Raw genomic sequence first — 19628 nt, forward strand, 5'->3', positions numbered from 1 at the left:
GGTTGAACTTGCAAGGATGCTGAAGAACACTATTAACATCTGACCTTTTCAGAACTATGTACAGTCTGGCTGAAGTTCATGGTGCCAGAATTTACTTAATGACAGGCGAACATTTGGTTCTGTTCACCTGAAATGCTCAGATAATTCATCCACGGCTCAACCACATGTAATTGATATCCGTTTCTCAATCCGGCTGCAGCGGAGGTCGCATATGCAGAGTGCATACGTCATCAAGCCTGGTTTATTTTGGTTAACTGACCATTACATTCGCAAGTTATAAACATATTACAACAATTTACTATTAACTTAGAATAAAAGTCAACTTTATAATTGTTCACATTCTGAAACAAGACAGTTTTGATGATGTAAATGCGCTGGACCGATGCGTTTAAAAAGGCACCTCATGAGAGCACCACTGCTTGACACGTGTAGTCTTCTGCAACAGCACTAAACCAATGCATTGAATAGTTTGTATGTGCGCGCACGTGTGTGTGCGTGCGCAGATGCATGTTTTTACAGTTATTAAGTAATCATGAAAGGGTTTTAATGACGCGCTCGCATTAATGGCATCAGTTTTAAGAAGGTTGCGGTCATGACGGTGTTGCGGTCTTGTTTTTTTGTCCACCCATTAAGTGACTTGTTATAATGAGTTAAAATTAACAAATAAAAAAATTAGTAAACTACTGCCCTGTGTCAGATTTAGCTCATCTCAAACAAGCCTATTAACTTTTGTTATGCTATTTATGTAAGGGATAATATATAGTGAGGCGGTTGTTATAGCAAATGTTAGGTACTATTAACCTTGTTTGTTAATTTTGTTTATTTGAAAAATTTAAACATTTAAGTGTCATATTTATTATTTTATATAATATTTTATTTAAATCTTATTCTATTTACTCTATTTCATTTAAATTATGTATAGGCTGTTGTTTGTGCCTCTTAATCTCTGGTGTCAATTAAAAATGTTTCTTTGATGGTCAGTGAAAATCACTTTATCAGTCTTTTTATTCAGTAAGTTCACCAGTGTGTGTTCGTTGCACTGCCATTCAGTTCAGGGGTGTCATATTTTTCCTGTTAGACATCACACATGGAACTCAAATCAAGAACTCAAGGGGGCAGTTTCCCTGACAGGAATTAAACTAGTCCTAGACTAAAATAAAAGTAGGCTAAGAATGTCCAAACTGAAAAAAAGCTTGCACTGACATATCTTAAAATACACCAGTGCCCTTTGTTTTGCCTCAAAATCCACACATATCATGTTTTAGTAAGGCATGTTTGTTAAATTAGTTATGTTTTCTAATTAAACTAAGGCCGAGGCCTGGCTTAAGATAATCCCTGTCGGGGACCACCCCAAGGTCTTTTATTGTCATTCTGTTGGCTACATGTTGCCACATAAGAATGAAATACGTACTCAGGACCAGCAATGTAAAAAGATCATTAACATACAGTATACATAGAATAATTAAAACATAATTTAATAGACACATAAAAAAATAACATAGTAGATATAATACACTGAAAAAAATGATTCATTGAATTTAATCAATTTTTTTAAGGTAAGTGGTTGCAATCAATTTATTTAAGCTACATTTAAACAAAAGTTTTATATTTTATTTTGCGTTACTAATCTTTTTTGTTTAAATGTAGCTTAAATAAATTGATTGCAACCCCTTACCTTAAAAAAATTGATTAAATTCAATGAATCATTTTTTTCAGTGTATGTGCAGTATAGTCATAAGGTAGTCATTGCTTTTCTTTAGGCCTTACTTAAAACGGTCAAAGGGGCCCCCGACCACATTTTGCTTAGGGCCCCCAAAGGTCTAGGGCTGGCTCTGAAAACAAGAAGGGCATAGCTATATATGAATTTAACGTGAAAGCGCGGTTATTGCGATTGGTTTCCACCTCGCTCTAAAAGTGTGGTGCATCTCGCCAAGTTTACCTCTACTCCCTGCGGGTTTTCTGGTGCATACAAGCAGTTCCTCTACTCAACAGACCAAGATCCCTTGCGAATAGAACATGCGCAGTAGACAAATCAATGTTCTTTTTTGATGGGGATATGCCGATACGCGTTTACATGACCCAAATTTCGGGTTAGAAAAGGGGTAACCCAGGGGTAATATTCGGGATTTGAAAAACAGGAATATGAGCATATTCGTGTTTTTGCCGGTGTTAACATGGACGTGCGCGACCGGGTTATTGCTAATATTCCGGTCTGAATGGGTTATTGGCTGCATGTAAACGTAGTCACTGATATATACTATATATATTGTCATTATTTTTTAACAGATGAAGAGTTTCGTTGCAAAACGAGATAACCACCGTTTTGTTAATTGTTCAGAAATCGTATTTTTTGGTTCTGCATTCAAATTAATTTCAATGCAACTGCAGTTGGTTTGTTTTGATCTAAACCTTCATAACTTAAAAATACAGCTAAGTAGCACAATAAAACAAAATAATAACATGATAACATAATAATAAACATGTTTTGACAAAAATGTTAAAAAAATGGATTCATCTCGTTTTGCAACGAAACTCTTCAGATCTATAGTTATGCCCTGGCACAGAGTTAGACCCTTTTGACTCCAAACAGAAACAGCAACTGTTTTTTCTCTCTTCTTTATTCTTTTTTTATGTATTATAGAAGTATTGGATCAGGACTCGGTATCGGTAGATACATAAAATCAAATGACTCGGAGGCAAAAAAACTCTGATCGGGACATCCCTAATTTATTTTACATTAAAAGTAATAAAGCAATGACTTCAGGGTGACCCAAGGCCAACATAATAACAAAACACCACAACCAAAACTACACAGGACATAACATTATATTGCACTATAATAAGAGATATAGGTAGTTTTACCTTAATCCCAGTCCTCAAAATAATGCTACAAATAACTGAACTGACCCTCTTCTATAAAAAGCTGCAATCACCTGAATCTAAAACACTTCCACTCGCCACTCTTTATCTCTCATGAGACTATTAAACAATCATTAAATCTTAGAAACATCAATCAAAAGCCACATTTTTCATTAGGGTGGTTTATAGGAAAGGCTGCACAAATCCCTAAAAAATGTCATGTTTAAAATAACATATTTTACAGATGTACAGTTATGTTTTACAAAAATATTAATTTAATTAAAATGTATTTCTATAGCACTTTAAAAATGTGCATTGTAGGAAAGCAGCTTCATAGTGAGTAAATAGAGAATAATAGTCTTTCCTTATTTAACCTTCGAGAAGGGCATGCCCCTCCAAGTTTGAATCGACCAATTAGAGCTGAGCAGGGGAGAGTTGTTTGTCCCCTTAACTGTAACTCTTGCATCTTTTATTGCCTCCAGGCTCCTTTGCAAAATATCAGTCCCAATCATTGAATAAAGAGAATGAAATGTCCTACCCTCGTACAATATCTATCACTGAAGAAGAAATTGAAAGGTGAACAGTTTGATACTAAATATGAATGGTTTAAACTAGCATATTAAGTTGTGATTCATTCAGATGTATAAATAACAAACTAAACATCTCTACTTGTCATAGGTAATCCAGGCTAGTTATAGAAACCCAAATGTACATGAGAATACAGGTTATTTAAAAAGGTTTCAAAAAGAGGGGACCAACATAAATCACGCAAGCATAAATGTATTTACAGACAAGACCTAAAAGAGTTTTTCGTATGGTTTATCATTCTTCCGTTGCTGCAGGACCATTCACACCTTATCAGCTCTCTGTTGAGCTTCAAAATGGGTTGTAAACGAGATTTCTGGGATGCTTTCAGGGGAGTTCGAACCTACTGGGTACAGAGGTTGATATCAGAAGACCTTAGGAGATTAAGAGGGAAATTTAGTCACCCTAAATTATGGAACCCCAGCCAGACGGTACAAATCTTTAATTTGCTGCTGCCCAGCCATGTGATAAGCAAACGCTTTGTTGTCTCGTTTATAGGTGCATATTACTAACGAGCTCATTAAATAACAAAGACAATATTGCGCCATTGACTTTAGACTTTAGACCAGGTTTTTGTTGGTCAATGGCGTAGTCTATTTTAGTTGCCTCAAAATAGCAATGCGCCTGAACACACCTCAGATCAGAACGCCCATGGGCGCAAAATTGGGCGCAAATGCATTTGCTATTTAAACAACGTGGTGCTAAACATGAAAATGATAATTGCACCGGGTTGAAACTAGCAAAAGACACTGAGGCATTGCTCTGGGTGTATGATAGGGCCCTAAGAAGGAAAGGCAAAGTACAGATAATATTACATTAAAGCATGCACATTAAGATTTGAATGGAATTTCCTAAATTTATATTGTTTCGTTAAATTGAAGAATGATTTAAATCAGAGAATCAATATTTTTTACCCAGCCCTATAGTTGTGAATTATTTGTTTGCTTTTTTGTGTCATCATTTTTTTGTGTCAGTAATGATTTTTTAAACCCAAATTAAATTAAAAGCAGTGTAACTAATTGAACGGGATAAGCCAGTAGTATATTTTCACTGGGTTATTGATGACTCTTACTTAACAATTCTAATTGTTTAAAGCAGAAAATCTATTATTTATCCTGCTTTTTTAGGCCTATGTTCTCCCTCAGCTTTTCTGAGGACATTTTGTTTAGTAATGTAGTATTTTTGTTCAAAATATCATGAAGATGGAATTAAGTTTGATATTCATATTATTTCAAAGAATTTTACAACCTACTATATATGTTGCTGCTGCAAAAATGTCCAAATCCGAGGTTGCAATATTTTTGGTTTTAAGTTTTCTGTGTTTTTTCATAATTGGTTAAATTATTAACAGCAGCAGTGCCTTTAATTTTAAGGTTTTATCCATAAATTAATCACACTTCCACACCATCTTTTTACAGTGTCACAAAGATGGATGAGTTTAAACCGATCACACCAGATGAAGTTCTGCAGAAGCTTCTGCCTGTTGTTAGAGAATGCAGATCTGTTGAGTAAGTATTATGTTTCTTATAAAAGAAAGCTTACAGATCTTCAAATATCAAACAGATCACAGGGGTCCAGTGTTGTGGGTAACGCATTACAAGTAACGCGCATTACGTAATAATATTACTTTTCTGAAGTAACGAGTAAAGTAACGCATTACTTTATAAATGTACACATAAATATTTGAGTTACTTTTTTAAAAAAGTAATGTGAGTTACTTTTCAGTTTAATTAATTAAATGTAAAAATAAAATAATGTACTGAATTAAACTGAACATATTTATGTAGAATTACGCACTTTGTGCCCATGACCTAGCCTGGTAATACCATCCTCTGCTATTTTGCTTCGCTTCATAGACAGAGTCTGGCTGGGCATAATTGACAATCGTTTTCCTTCTAGTGGTAGGGGCTTGTCTGAAGTTTAAAATCATTGGTCTAGACGTAAGCCAATCACATAACGTTTGGTTATGATGTGTGTTATGCGCCGGCTCAGCCGCATCGAATTTCTGCTGTAAAATACACGTATGATGTGAAAACAAAGCCATCGAGCGAAATACCGAAGTTAACAATGGCTGTGAACGACTTGCAGATTATGTAAAGTAAATCGGACCAGAGCTAGTTGAACACTATCCTTACAGTGTCTTTCCACTCACGTCTAAGTGGAGGAATGCCCCTCTCTCCTCTCAAACTCTTCCATCAGACAGCCATAACCACATGTAAATTAAATCTTCCTACCTTATTTTCTGATTAATCAGGAACCTCACCAAAGAATGTTTAACCACGCGTCCTCCACCATTAACTGTGAACAATGAAATTCCCTTCCATGATTTCTCGATTGTTGTGCACGTCAAGCTGTGCTGCACACAGTTTCTCTCTGACGAACGATAATGGTTGATAAATTTAACTTTTCCCAAAACCTGTCGGGAGTGGGGCAACAACATAATCTCCATTCAAAATGTTTAACAAACACTCTTCTTGTTCGAGCTTAAGTTGGCAAGTGCCGGTTCTCCACAACAAAGTGAATAGCTTTCTGTGCCTCCATGTCCACAACCATACATTCGGCGCTGCAGCTTAGCGTCTACGTCACAGCTCTCAGCCTGCCCTCTGTTCGTTGATTGGACGGTCGTCTCGAGGCCGGAGGAAAACGGTTGGAATAGGAGGTATCTTAGGGCGCACTCACATTATCCAAACTAAACCATGCCCCAGCGCGATTGTCACCCCTCCCTTGTCCCCCAGGTGCACGCACTCACACTGTACTTTTTATCGATCCGAGTCCGGGCGCACTTTCGTCATTAAGATGCAATTGTTTTGAAAAAAGCAGGAAGTAAGCTCTCTCTTAACAGTGGAACCCACCGAAATGATATGCCTGTGTTTTTTATTCAGAGTCATTTGGTGCGCGATTACAGACAGGCCTCTCACATGTCATCATTTTGCTTAGTTGATCTGTCACGTGTGCAGCTCGGACATTCATGTAACCCCTCTGCTTGCATTAAAAGGTTTTTGACGGAGGCAGATGAAGGTGAGTGGTCGCGCAACTGACGTATTCACCTTTTGAATCGCACTCAGGTGCGATTGCGCTCACACCACAGCCTTCCGCGCCTGAGCCCAAGTGAACCGCTCTCCGGCCCACCTCTGCAACACGGCCGCAGCGCGTTAAACCAATCCGCGCCCTGGAGTGGAACAGAGCGATCACACTAGTCAAACAAACCAGGCTTTGGGGGTCAAACGCTCCTGAGCGCGGATTGGTTTGGATAGTGTGAGTGCGCCCTCAGACTGAGTACAGAAGCGTAATGAAATTTAGCGGAAGTACAAAGTCTGACGTAGTCAGGCTACCCATGACCAGGAACAGTTTGAGTCAGAAACGGAGATGGCAGGCCAGAGTTTGACATTTTTGCGATCATAAAAAACACCTGCAAGGTCTGAAAGAGATAAAGCCTCAGCTAAGTAAGAAAAAGTAACGCAAAAGTAACAAAAGCATTACTTTCCATGAAAAGTAACTAAGTAACGCAAATTAGTTACTTTTTTTTGGTGAGTAACTTAATATTGTAATGCATTACTTTTAAAAGTAACTTTCCCCTACACTGCAGGGGTCAGTGTTTATATTTAATGTGTTATCAGATAGTGGTGCTGTAAGATTATTACAAATGTTCAAAGGAAATTAATGTGTAGAGAAACTTTGTGTCTGGATGAAAGTAAACCTATAAGGTGTTGATGATTTGGTGTTTAGATATCATTGACTGTGGTTCTAAAATAATAAACATAATGATAAACAATTGATGCTACTTTATTGTATTGGGACTTAAAGGCATTATTATCTAAAAAACTTTTTTACAAATTTGTTTAAACTGTCTTTATATACAAATACATAATTAAAATGTAAGTACTCTGAGAAGGGGAGTGTACAACTCGAGTGTCTGTGGACCTCTCACGACTGTTTTAAACACAGCTAATTATTTCCATTCGGGATGAAACAAATGATTAGCTTGCGCGAATATCACTCTCTCTCGCAACCATGGCACCACCCGTTGCTATGGGATCTGCCCAGACATGCGCACACCCGATTGATTTGAACGTGTACGAGGCACTCTAGAAAGAGCACAAGCATGGCAGAGAAATGGCATTCAGAACTCCCATAAAGTGAATTCAGAACTCACAGTACCTGCATATCCAGTCAGCGAAGGCAAACAAGGCAAAAAGGGAATAAACGAAGCAATCAAACGAGAGTAAATATCACGTGGCTTTTCCTCAAGTCGACGATGCAACGTAGCAGTATTGTCTGCGGAGTGTAGTCCTCATCAGAGTCAACAATGCTTTCATCACGGAAACTCTTCCATGCAAAACACTGGCTTAATAGTGAGTACTAGAAGGCATCCTATCTGTTTATATTCCTACTGATAAAGTTAGGTGTATTATTACATGTGATTGTGACATGATGTTATTACATGCACCGCGCTCCTTCCTCTCCGCTTGTCTGAGGTAAATCCTTCTCCCAGCAAAGCTGTCGGTGACTCGCGTTCATGTGTCTTGGGGGCGTGGCTTTAGAAGAAACCCAGAAGGGAGGGGGTGGAGTGAATGGAAAAAATGAGCTGTGTTTAAAACAGTGGTGAGAGGTCTACAGACACTCGATTTTTATACTATCTTTTTCAGAGTACTTACATTTTACTTATGTATTGATATATAAAGACAGTTTAAACAAATTTGTAAAAAAGTTTTTTTAGATAATTCCTGCCTATCCTGCCTTTAAGGGTGGGTCCCAACCAAAAACAAATGGTTGTGGCTAGAAGTGATACAGCAATGGCCAAAATCTTGTAAAATTTTGCAGGATGAGCACTGTTTTTAATCCTAATCCCAGCCCTAAACCTAACCCTAAACCCAAAATTTCACGGGATTTAGGCTGCAGCTGTATCTCATCTAGCCAAAACCCAAACACACCCAAAATATACATGTATAGATGTGTCCATGGGCTCAGCTGCCTGTTATTTTTTGCCTGTTACCAATATAAATAATAAACATTTTATTCAGATTCTAAAATCAATATAGATTTTAAGTTTAAATTACTCTTTTTTTTGTTACTTTCTTATTTACTTTTAACATTTAAAGGCAGGATAGGCAGGAATTATCTAAAAAACTTTTTTACAAATTTGTTTAAACTGTCTTTATATACCAATACATAAGTAAAATGTAAGTACTCTGAAAATGAGAGTATCAAACTTGAGTGTCTGTAGACATTTCACGACTGTTTTAAACACAGCTAATTATTTCCATTCGGGACGAAACAAATGATTGGCTTGCACGACTATCACTCTCTCTCGCGACCATGGCACCACCCCTGTTGCTACGGGATCTGCACACATGCGCACACCCAATTGATTTGAACGTGCACGAGGCACTCTAGGAAGAGCAAAAGTACGGCAGAGAAAGAGCATTCAGAACTCACAGTACCTGCATATCCAGTCAGTGAAGACAAACGAGGCAAAAAAAGGAATAAACAAAGAAATCAAACGAGAGTAAATATCGCGTGGCTTTTCCTTGAGTCGACAATGCGGTAGCGGTATTGTCTCCGGAGTGTAGTCCACAATGCTTTCATCACGTAAACTCTTACATGGAAAACACCGTTTATGTTATGAATCTTCCACGAAATTCACCTTCATCACAGTGTAACTGATGGTAATAAAAAACTTGTATCAATGCAACCTGTTTTTAGCTTTGTCTTATAAATATAACTAGCTCGTTTGTTACCGAATCAAGCAAAATATATTTTAAACTTTACCAGTATCGATATGCTAGCTTAATAGTGAGTACTTAAAGCTATCGTATTTGTTAATATTCATAGTGATAAAGTTAGGTGTATTATTACATGTGATTGTGACATGATGTTACTACATGCACCGCGCTCCTTCTAGTGATGAGCGAGTCACTCGAAACTCGGATCATTTAACCCGATCCCTACAAATGACTCGAGAACCATGAGTCCTTAGTGACCATTAACCCGAGTCAGTTGAGTCCTCTCAGATTTTGCTTTAAAAATGAGAAATTGGATCAAACACAAAGCTCTTCAAATGTTTACAACAGAATTACAACACATAACTCTACATAAGCTGCCATATGTTCTATAACTTGCAACAACGAGTTAATTTACATCACCAAATGTCGACTGGGGGTACAGAGTGAGCCAAAAGCTCACTCGTAATTTTCTGCAGCTCCGAGTCCGAGTACAAAGGGATGTGTGCCCGCGACAATGAGTTGGTCGGCGGCTCGGGGATTCACACAGAGAGTGACTCAACTCATAGAGCTTGAATCCTGGACTAGGAGGAACGAGCCTTGCTCGTGTTATTAACCCACTGACTCATGTAGGCTAATCTGTTGCAATATTTGACTGGCACAATGTTTTGGGTAGAAGCTGCAAATGTTTAAAAATTTTAAATATGAGGACTGTTGCAGCAGTGCTGCTGTAAAGATCCGCCACCGACGGACGTACACGGCTCCTCTTGTTGACTGAGTCACTCAGAGTGACGTGAGTGGTTCACTCACAGGACCCGTGCAGGAGCGGGCGAGCGGCTCTGTCTGGGACTCACTCACAAGATCATGTTCTTGCGCGGATGAGTGACTGTGTGGCTGCATTAACGGAAGCCTATCGTGGATCTTGTAAGTCAATCTGAAACAGGACACGTTCCTCTCACATCCCAATTCAACAAATCCTCACATCTTTTAAACGTGGTGTTGATATATTTGTCGTTATGAAATGAAACTAAACACACACACCGAACTTTTACAATTATGTTATTGATAATGTTACCACGGACATGCATGCTTTTTTTACAAGTTCCTCAGGTCACATGAGCCCTTTTTTGCGAGCAGAGGAGTTGTAGACTCGTAACTTAGCTGCATGCGTGATCTGAGTTTCTTGGTTGCATTAGTATTAGCGATTGGAACTGGGAGATTTTGACCAAGTGATTCAAGTGACTCAAGTGACTCGCACAACCCGGATCATATTAGTGAGTGACTCAGAATAACCCGAATCCTTAAAAAGATCCGGGTTGACCATCACTAGCTCCTTCCTCTCCGCTCGTCTGAGGTAATGGCTTTTCCCAGCAGAGCCGGTCAGCGTCGCGCGTTCATGTGTTTTGGGTGCGTGGCTTTAGAAGAAACCCAAAAGGGAGGGGGTGGAGTGAATGGAAAAATTTGCTGTGTTTAAAGGAGAGGTCTACAGACACTTGATTTTTATACTCTCTTTTCAGAGTACTTATATTTTACTTATGTATTGGTATATAAAGACAGTTTAAACAAATTTGGAAAAAAGTGTTTTAGACTTTTTTTTTTACTTAAACCTGCCTACTCTGCCTTTAACTGACACTTTTTACGTATTCAACCTATACTCATCACAAAATGTTGAATGATTGAACTCTAATGTGTATGTTGTGACCTGAAAGTGTTAACAGTGTGTTCTCATTGTTTTCTACAGGTTGAGTTCTTGTAATATCACAGATGAAGGTTGTGTTGCTCTGACTTCAGCTCTGAGATCAAACCCATCACACCTGAGAGATCTGAATCTGTCTGGCAATAATCTTGGAGATTCAGGAGTGAAGCTGATCTCTGATGTACTGAAGAATCCTGACTGTAAACTGGAGATACTGAAGTAAGATCATCTCTCTGATATCAAACAGATTAACATTAGCATTAAATATCTTTGCTGCACTCTTTCTAGAACAGACAAAGGCTTTCACGCGGCTCGCATCAGCAGAGCATGGCATCGTCCATGTTGCCCTTAAGTTGGCACTTGTCTTTTTGAAAAATTAAAAAATAATATTAATTATACAAAATAGTTGTTCTGTCCATTATTATTAGAAGGCACACAGTGGGTTAGACCTGCCTTGGCTGGTCCTGGGAAGATCCTGCAAGATCAGTCGGACTCTCTCTCAGCCATCGCTGCAATATATATAGATTTTGGTTTCCCCCCTCCATGCTTTATACAATATCTTTCTGTTCAGGCTTGTAATATGAAGAACCACATGATATCACTTTTGTAAGGGTCACCATAGGTCATCGTTTTTCAGACCGGGTGTCCTTCCCATGACCTATTTAACCCTAGGCTACTCATTATATTAAGACCCTGGGGGGATACTTATTATATTAAGACCCCAAACTATGCAGTAGACTTTCACAATGTATGCCTAACTTTTCCCACACATGATTGCAATGAATATATATAATGGTAAATTAATTGATACACATATTCATGTAGTTTATACTTAATTCCTTTATATTTGAATTAAAACAAACTTCTTCACTATTTGGAGAAATCCGTTTAAAATCACTGCTAGTAAAAGTTGATGTAAGCTATGATTAGCGATGATAGATCTGGCACAAGTCACGAACCATGCAGACACGGTAAACATGCCGACAGAAACTTGTAAACAGAGCGAAGAGAAGAACTAGGCTTGTGCATGCTCTCTCTTGTGCACACGTTTAATAGGCGTTCCCTCTTCAGAGCAGGTAGAGTGTTGTGCATGTACATTTAAAAAAAAGGCAGTTCTTTTCAAAAATTCAGGAAAATCTTCCGCTATACCTTTAAGTTCGCTCAAACATGCATTTTAGTCTGGGACTACACTAGGATAAACCCTATCTGGGAAACCGCCCCAATAAGAGTTAATCTATTTTTATTTAGTTTGTACTATGATTTTTCTTTTGATAACTTAAGTTCATTTCTTTACCTGTAAAAGTACAGTACTCTTAGACCAACCTGAAAAGCCTGAAGAGCACTGTTTATTTCATTTGTTTGTTTGTTCTATTGTTGATAATTGGATTATTTGTTTTTAATTTATTATTTTGTGCTGGGCCAGTAAACATTTTGGCAGGCTAGGTAAAACTCTAGGCCAGTATAGAAAATCCCTAGAACTGAATAGTGTCAGCAAAAAGTTATGTTAAATCACCTTGAACCTTGAAGTGTGTGTCATTATTCTCTACAGGTTGAGTCGTTGTAAAATTACAGTTGAAGGTTGTGCTGCTCTGACTTCAGCTTTGACATCAAACCCATCACATCTGAGAGAACTGAGTCTGTCTTATAATTATTATCTTGGAGATTCAGGAGTAAAGCGGATCTGTGATGGACTGAAGAATCATGACTGTAAACTGAAAATACTGGAGTAAGATCATCTCTCTGTCACACATGTACTGTGATTCAGTAAAACATTTGGGTAACACTTTATAATAAGGTTGTTTTTGTTAACAATTAGTTAATGCATTAACATAAACTAACAATAAACAGTACTTCTACAGCATTTATTAATATTTGTTCATGTTAATTTCAGCATTTAATAATAGACACCATAAACATTATAAATGAAAACAATAACTAATAATAAATAAACCATGTTGATTTGATTTGTGTTGTGAACTAAGTGAAATGTGTGCCATTGTTCTCTACAGGTTGAGTTCTTGTTTTATCACAGATCGAGGTTGTGTTGCTCTGTGTTCAGCTCTGACATCAAACCCATCACACCTGACACATCTGGATCTGACTAAAAATAATCTTGGAGATTCAGGAGTAAAGCTGCTGTCTGATGTTCTGAAGAATCCTCAATGTAAACTGAAGATTCTGAAGTAAGATCATATCTCTGATAGTCACACATGTACCATGAAATTTGGGTCACACTTTATAAAAATATGTTTTTGTTAAAGGCGCCAAAGAATGCATTGAAATAATATGTTAAAAATGTTTTCTTATTTCTACATAGAAGGTCTGTGGCTTTATTAAGTGCAAAAATGATCCAGAGACGATTTTGCATGTCCATTTACAACCCTAGGATTTGTCTTCAAAATGAAACGGTCTATTATTACCTTTTTTAAAAGGGTCAAGAATAATAATGTTGAGCTCTGCTTTGATTGGCTGTTTCACAGAGCAGTTCCTTCAGTAGCTCTGTATGTGTGTGTGTAAACAGACCTTATGGTTGAGTCTATATCAGACAAAGATACAGATTTTGAGGAATAATCAATTGTTTGAAGATTACTAATGGCCGTTTCTGTGTGGTAAGTTTGTGTTTTTTCAGTATGGACCTGCAAAACGTAACTGTAACGTCAATAGTAGAACTTCAACCTAAATGTTAACATATAGCATTAACTAGCATATAGTGCTAACACAGCGGTCACAACTTTGTTTTAAGCATTGTAACAACTAGGGGTGACCTCGACTAAGGATTTACATATTCGAATCAGAATTGTCGAATCTTTCCATAGTCGACTGATAGTCGAATCATCTATGTGTGTGCATGGGTTGGGAGGGGGTCAGTCAGACCATGTACAAATTGGTACCTTTTATTTTCTTTAACAAGCAGCACATATAAACAACTTTCTGATAAAGTGACCAAAACTGTATTTCAAGTGATGAACGAAGACAAAACTGACGATGCATTTGTTTAATTATTCATAACATTTTAAAGCCACGATCTACAGAACATCACACAAAAAAAACTTTTTGATAACTAAACCTAAAAAAATATACCGCAAAGGTGATCCTGCCTTGGAAACCCCGGCTACAATTCAGTGTTTTTATTTAATTTGGAGATTAAGCGCGTCAAAGCAGTCATGACCGTAAAACGACAACTGAGAAATGACAAATAATTTGTGATTGTTACTGCAAATGATAAAAACTAAGCTTTATATACAATTCATTAAACGTCAATTTATAACAAGAAAAACACTGAAATAAATGATTATAGACACTACGCGTATTATTTAACACAGAAATACCTGCTTGCTTGCTTTGACTTTGATCATCCCTGTATTCACTTTAGATACAAAAAAAGACCTGATGATATTATTTATTTCAGGAATCTCTTTGCTATCATTTGAAAGTGAACACCGACCGTTATATTAAATCACAAGAAAGACAGTCGTGTCAGGCATAAATATAGGTTCGGTGCAGATATTTTCCGTTTCATCACCGAAATTTAAAGAAACGGCTTACCTGTTTTGTAGTTTAACTTTTGAAAAGATAACCACTATGTTTTAAATACATTTTAAAAACTTATACCCGTGGAAAAACATCCGTTTTTTAATGTTTAGTTTGATGAACTCCTAAATATGAGACTCAGATCACCTAGCGCGTTCGCCTAAATTGCATGCGCAAGCATGGCCAGCACGCAATAACGCAACATCGATACAACGAAAAGCAATCCAAAATGTACAGACTTAAATTAGATCAGAATTTACGTTTATAATAAATAACATTTTTTTATAAAATAAGGTCAGAAGTAAAAAGTGCAGAACAAATGTGCAAAATGCCTCAAGTGCACGGAAACAAAACACTAGCCAAAAAGATAAATCAGATAACCCAGAGTGATTTATAAATGAAATAAAATAAAGAAATTATTAAAAGAACGAAAGAATAGCCAGAATTGCCAGCTTTGTCTTTTAAGTGTAGAAACAAAAAGGCAATGGTTTATTAACATAGGAACCTCTTTTTTGACGTGTAGCCCTGTCACAGGGATTGTGGGATTTATTAACGCATTTAAAAAATATTTATCGAAAGCTGCTACTTCACATATTATTTGCAGCATTATAATAATATGCTGTAATATATTGGGAGAAAGCTGTTATATGTGAAATCAGATAATGTGTGCACCCATATGGCCAAAATTGAAGGATCCTCATTTCATAACACATCTGCGACGATTCGACTGTGAGATTGGTAGTCGAATCAGTCTTCTCCTATCGATGCATCGAATCTTCGCCTATTTGGGGTCACCCCTAGTAACAACATTGTACTTAATTTAGTGTGTAATTTAATGTTTGGGGGCGTATGCCATAACTTTAATGTCACAGTCAGTGTTATGTTGTGATTGGTCTGTTTTCCAGCTGTCTTTTGCATGCATGAGATTTACATAAGAAGGAGGAAACAATCATGTTTAAGGGCTCACAATATTTCATTACCATGTACAGACCTCTTATTATTTATCTATGCCTAGATAAATACAGTTTTACCTTTAACAATTAGTTAATGCATTAGCTTCATTAACTAACAATGAACAGTACTTCTACAATATTTATTAATCTTTGTTTGTGTTAATTTCAACATTTACTAATATATTAATAAAATCAAGCCTTGTAAATCTTAACATTAATTAATGCACCATTAACTAACATGGACAAGAATTAATACTATAATAATGTTAAAAACCTATATTGTTCATTGTTTTTTCATGTAAGTTAATGCATTTAATAATTGTTTACTAATACAACCTTATTGTAAGTGTAACCAACATTTCTGTCAAACAACAAACACACACCAGAATTAGTAGAATATATGAAGTCAATGTGAGATATGATCATTGAAATTTGACTCCCCTTGTGATGTCAGAAGGAGATAATACTGCCCCTTAATCTGCACTATCCAACCACAGCACTGCCATTTAGTGCAGAGATCAACTTATTTGTATTTAAAACAACACACCCAAAAAACAGCACATTTTTGCTAGCACCTACAAAGTGGCAATTTTAACATGTAATGTTAAATATAATGTAGCAAATTTAGCGGGAGGAGGGGAATAACATTATTTGAAACACTATGAACCTCCGACTGAAACACTACGGGGATTCCCAAGGGAATCTTAGATTTTAGCTCAAAAGGGAATATTATGTATAATTAACTGTAATTAACTATACAAGTTTATCAGGTTTTACCTGGCGTAGCAGAATTAATAATAACAATTAATTAATATGTTCGTCCACGGAAGACATATATCCATAATCGTATATTAACTAGGGCTGTGAATCGATTAAAATTTTTAATCTAATTAATTACATACTCTGTGATTAATTAATCTAAATTAATCGCCTACATAATTTTTGCTGTGAAAGTATTAAATATTTCTTTTTAAATAAATCAGTGAATAATCAGCATTAGTGACATTGAAGCTCAAAAACTCTTTTATTATTACAGTATTTTCACTGTTCAAATAATGGCCATAACAATCAACAAAAATGACCTAAAGTAATATGCTAAGGAAATAAAGTGCTTCAGGAAGATTATTTACCAAAAGTTTAACAGTGCAATATCAATTGCAGGGCTTTTTTGTGCAATTGAACATAAACCTTAAATAAAGAACCCGACAGGTGGATGACATCAAAGTACCGCGAGAGCATTTAGGAAGCAGTCTTCTGTTATGATTTCTCGAACTGCTCTCACAGGATTTGGATGTCATCTGCTTCTTGGTTCTTGTGGCGCCACATAAAGTGTACTCACTAGTTTAACAAACCCGTTTTATCAGCCACTGGTTAGATCAACGTAGCAGTCAAAAACGGGACGCGAGTAATCACGTACGAGAGAAATCGTTTACCCACAAAATACAGGACACCTATACTGTGCTATATTTGGTTTTCTGATCCCAATCTTCATCATTCCGCTAAGCCAAGTCAATCTCCATTGGTCCATACACCTTTATCGATCTCCAAAACTTCGGAGCCTTCCTGCATAAGTATGTCCATGCTAGCTGAAATAAAGTTTTACCTCATCTTACGCGCTACAGCCAGAAAACCCGGAGTGGATCCGGTGCGTAGTGATTACAGAAAGCTTACAGTGGAGAGAGGAACGTGATTTTGCTCCACTCCAGGCTTTGATCACATCCCACTTAAAAAGCTGAATACATGTCGTATTTATGAAAAGTTAATTTAATAATTTTGCAATTGACGGAAATCCGTGTAACGACGGAGAACTTTAATCCATGTGCTTTGTATGATGTGGTACTTTAGAGTGGACGAACTCTATGATATGCAAATTCTTTGCTGCAGACGTTGCATACTTTATTTTTATCATCACTTCCATCAGGCCGTTTTTTTATAAGTAAATGTTCCAGTCAATGATCCAGTCACCGCCAGAGCGTTCTCGTCTACCTCCTTTATTTTACAGTCAAATGGTGGCTAGAATGTATGGAATTACTTTTGACTCAAAAAAAAGAAACGTAACTTTATAAAACTGAACGTAACTTTTTCAGAAACTATCAAAAAATGCCAATACAAAAGAAGGAAACAAAAATGAAAATGAAAAAAATGAATTCAATCGTACAAATGAAATAGGCTCTTCAAAGATGCTTAATTTTTTGTTAATGTTTTTCAAAGATTCGTTTTCGCAACTTGTGTTTTCTGAATGCATTGCCACAGATTTCGCTTTCGCTTCTGAGTTTTTCGTTTGCTGTTTTGACACAAACCTCGCGTGGGGGCGGGCCTTAGCGGTGATCTACTCTGATTGGATAGTGAGTTGTTGATTTCCACAACACTAGGTGGCGGTATGCACCTATGAAGTTGGTTCGCAACCCGCCATAAAATCATAAGAAGCAGCAGCTACAAACGTCACTCAGTTTGCCGGCGCATGTTTGAAAGTTGTCGCGGTGCTTTGTATTAAATATGTGAATATTTGACCTTCGTTCGTGTCTGTAACTTTAAAGATGAGCTCTCAGGAGAGACACGGAACGGCATCATCTTCCTCCTCCGCTGGTTCTTCAAGGCAGCTTGAAGTAAGTTTGTGTTATACGTTCATCAATCAATAACATCGATAAAGTTATGTTTATGTACTGTGTGCAACAGTTTTGGCTTTATTTAAAGCATGAATTGTTTAAAAACGTTTTATGTACATAAAGATACCGTTTATAGATATAATCTTAAATAGAAATACTATGTTTGCCTAATATTCTTTTCTCTTTAATGCTAACGTTACTTGTCAGGACCAAAGACAAATGTCACTTTTCCAGGTAAGTTAGGCACTACATGATGGAATATAAATTATAAAGCTTAATTAAGGTAAAACTCGCTGGTGCTTGTAATGATGATGGCTGACTTTTATTTGTATTTATTTTTTACCTGTAGGAACAAGTGCAAGAAGACATTCTACAGCATATGCTGACTAAGTTTAGCTTGATTGTTCGGAATGAAACTTTAGATTTGGATTACCTCCTGGATACTGCACAGCAACAACTGGATTTGGCAATTACTGCATCACATCATGTCAACATCCCAGACGCTTTAATTAGAGGTCTACAAGAGCTAATCAACACAATTAATATAAATGTTAGTTCGGACGAAACAACAACAACAACAACATCTGATATTGTAACCAGAGGGCTGTTTCATAAAACTAGATTACAGAATAAGCCAGGCTTATTTTGTTAAGTCTGGCTTATTGCCGGTGGATTTCGTTTCATAAAACAAACTTGAACTAGTTCAACCCCGGTTACTATGGAAACTTATGCTTGCAAACTAGCCTGGTCCGGAGCAGGCTAACTGTCAGGCTAAGCCTCAGTTGTTGCTTAACTAGACTTCCACTAACACTGAAATGTAAATGCAATGATATTACAGCTGACTCTTTGACATTTTATTTGACTTTATTAACCACTATTAATCTAACAATTAAAGAAAATAAACTTATATATTAAATTTGATAAATTTTGTTACAATAATAATTAATAAAATATAGACATGTGTTTCATAATATGGTATATTATAGGCCTATCAAATGTTGAATATAAATGATAATCTTAACTACCCCAATATAAGGATAATAGTTTATTAACAAATTTAAGTATCTAAATTCATATAATTGCAACGTATTGATGATATATATATATAATTTTTTTTTTTAATTCAGATTGTCTGTCACACAAAGAGGAAAGTTAATTTAAATATACAACACACAAAAGTCAAGTACAGTCATTTAATTTTTTTATGCTTGGTGTGCATAAAAATGCACATTATTTTAAAGATCTACAGTATTTGTATCTTTCTCTAGTTGTTACATTTTTCTTGAAATTTAAAAAAAAATGATGGTGTCTGCATGGCTGAAGGAATACAATATAATTATGTGATGGTATGCTCTTGGCATTTTGTTGTAATGAGTTAAAATTCTTTTTTTATCACAGAGAAGATTGTTAGTGTCCTGCATACAATAATTTTTCAGCTCACAAGGCTTGTACTGACTTACAGTATAATGTGCTTATACTTCAGGCTTTTCTTCAACTGATCCTTACTGTAACCATTCATAAAACTCTGTTTATCTATCAACACCTAACACTACACTGTTAAAAAATTATGTAGAACTTACAGTATTACTGTCAGCTGTTTGCCAGTAACTTACTGTAGATTTATATGTATGTTATTTACTGGCAACAGTTTGTTCAAAGTTAAATGATCATTAAACAT

At 36.5% G+C, this 19628-nt stretch overlaps 1 protein-coding gene and 1 long non-coding RNA gene across 2 annotated transcripts in view; both read left to right on the top strand.

The window, feature by feature from the left end:
* The window catches only part of LOC141361708 (protein NLRC3-like), a 57232-nt gene that overhangs the window by 13158 nt on the left and 24446 nt on the right, over positions 1-19628 (top strand). The window contains exons 7-10 of the mRNA XM_073863398.1: positions 4734-4748; positions 4915-4952; positions 10906-11079; positions 12870-13043. Coding sequence (XP_073719499.1) covers positions 4734-4748; positions 4915-4952; positions 10906-11079; positions 12870-13043 — 401 coding nt within the window. The remainder of the gene's footprint in view (positions 1-4733; positions 4749-4914; positions 4953-10905; positions 11080-12869; positions 13044-19628) is intronic.
* LOC141361493 (uncharacterized) lies at positions 15576-18542 on the top strand. Its single transcript, XR_012367604.1, has 3 exons — positions 15576-17950; positions 18158-18184; positions 18300-18542. It is a non-coding gene; the product is annotated as an uncharacterized lncRNA (long non-coding RNA).

The sequence above is a fragment of the Misgurnus anguillicaudatus genome, chromosome 24, assembly GCF_027580225.2.
Source record: "Misgurnus anguillicaudatus chromosome 24, ASM2758022v2, whole genome shotgun sequence".
NCBI lineage: Eukaryota > Metazoa > Chordata > Actinopteri > Cypriniformes > Cobitidae > Misgurnus > Misgurnus anguillicaudatus.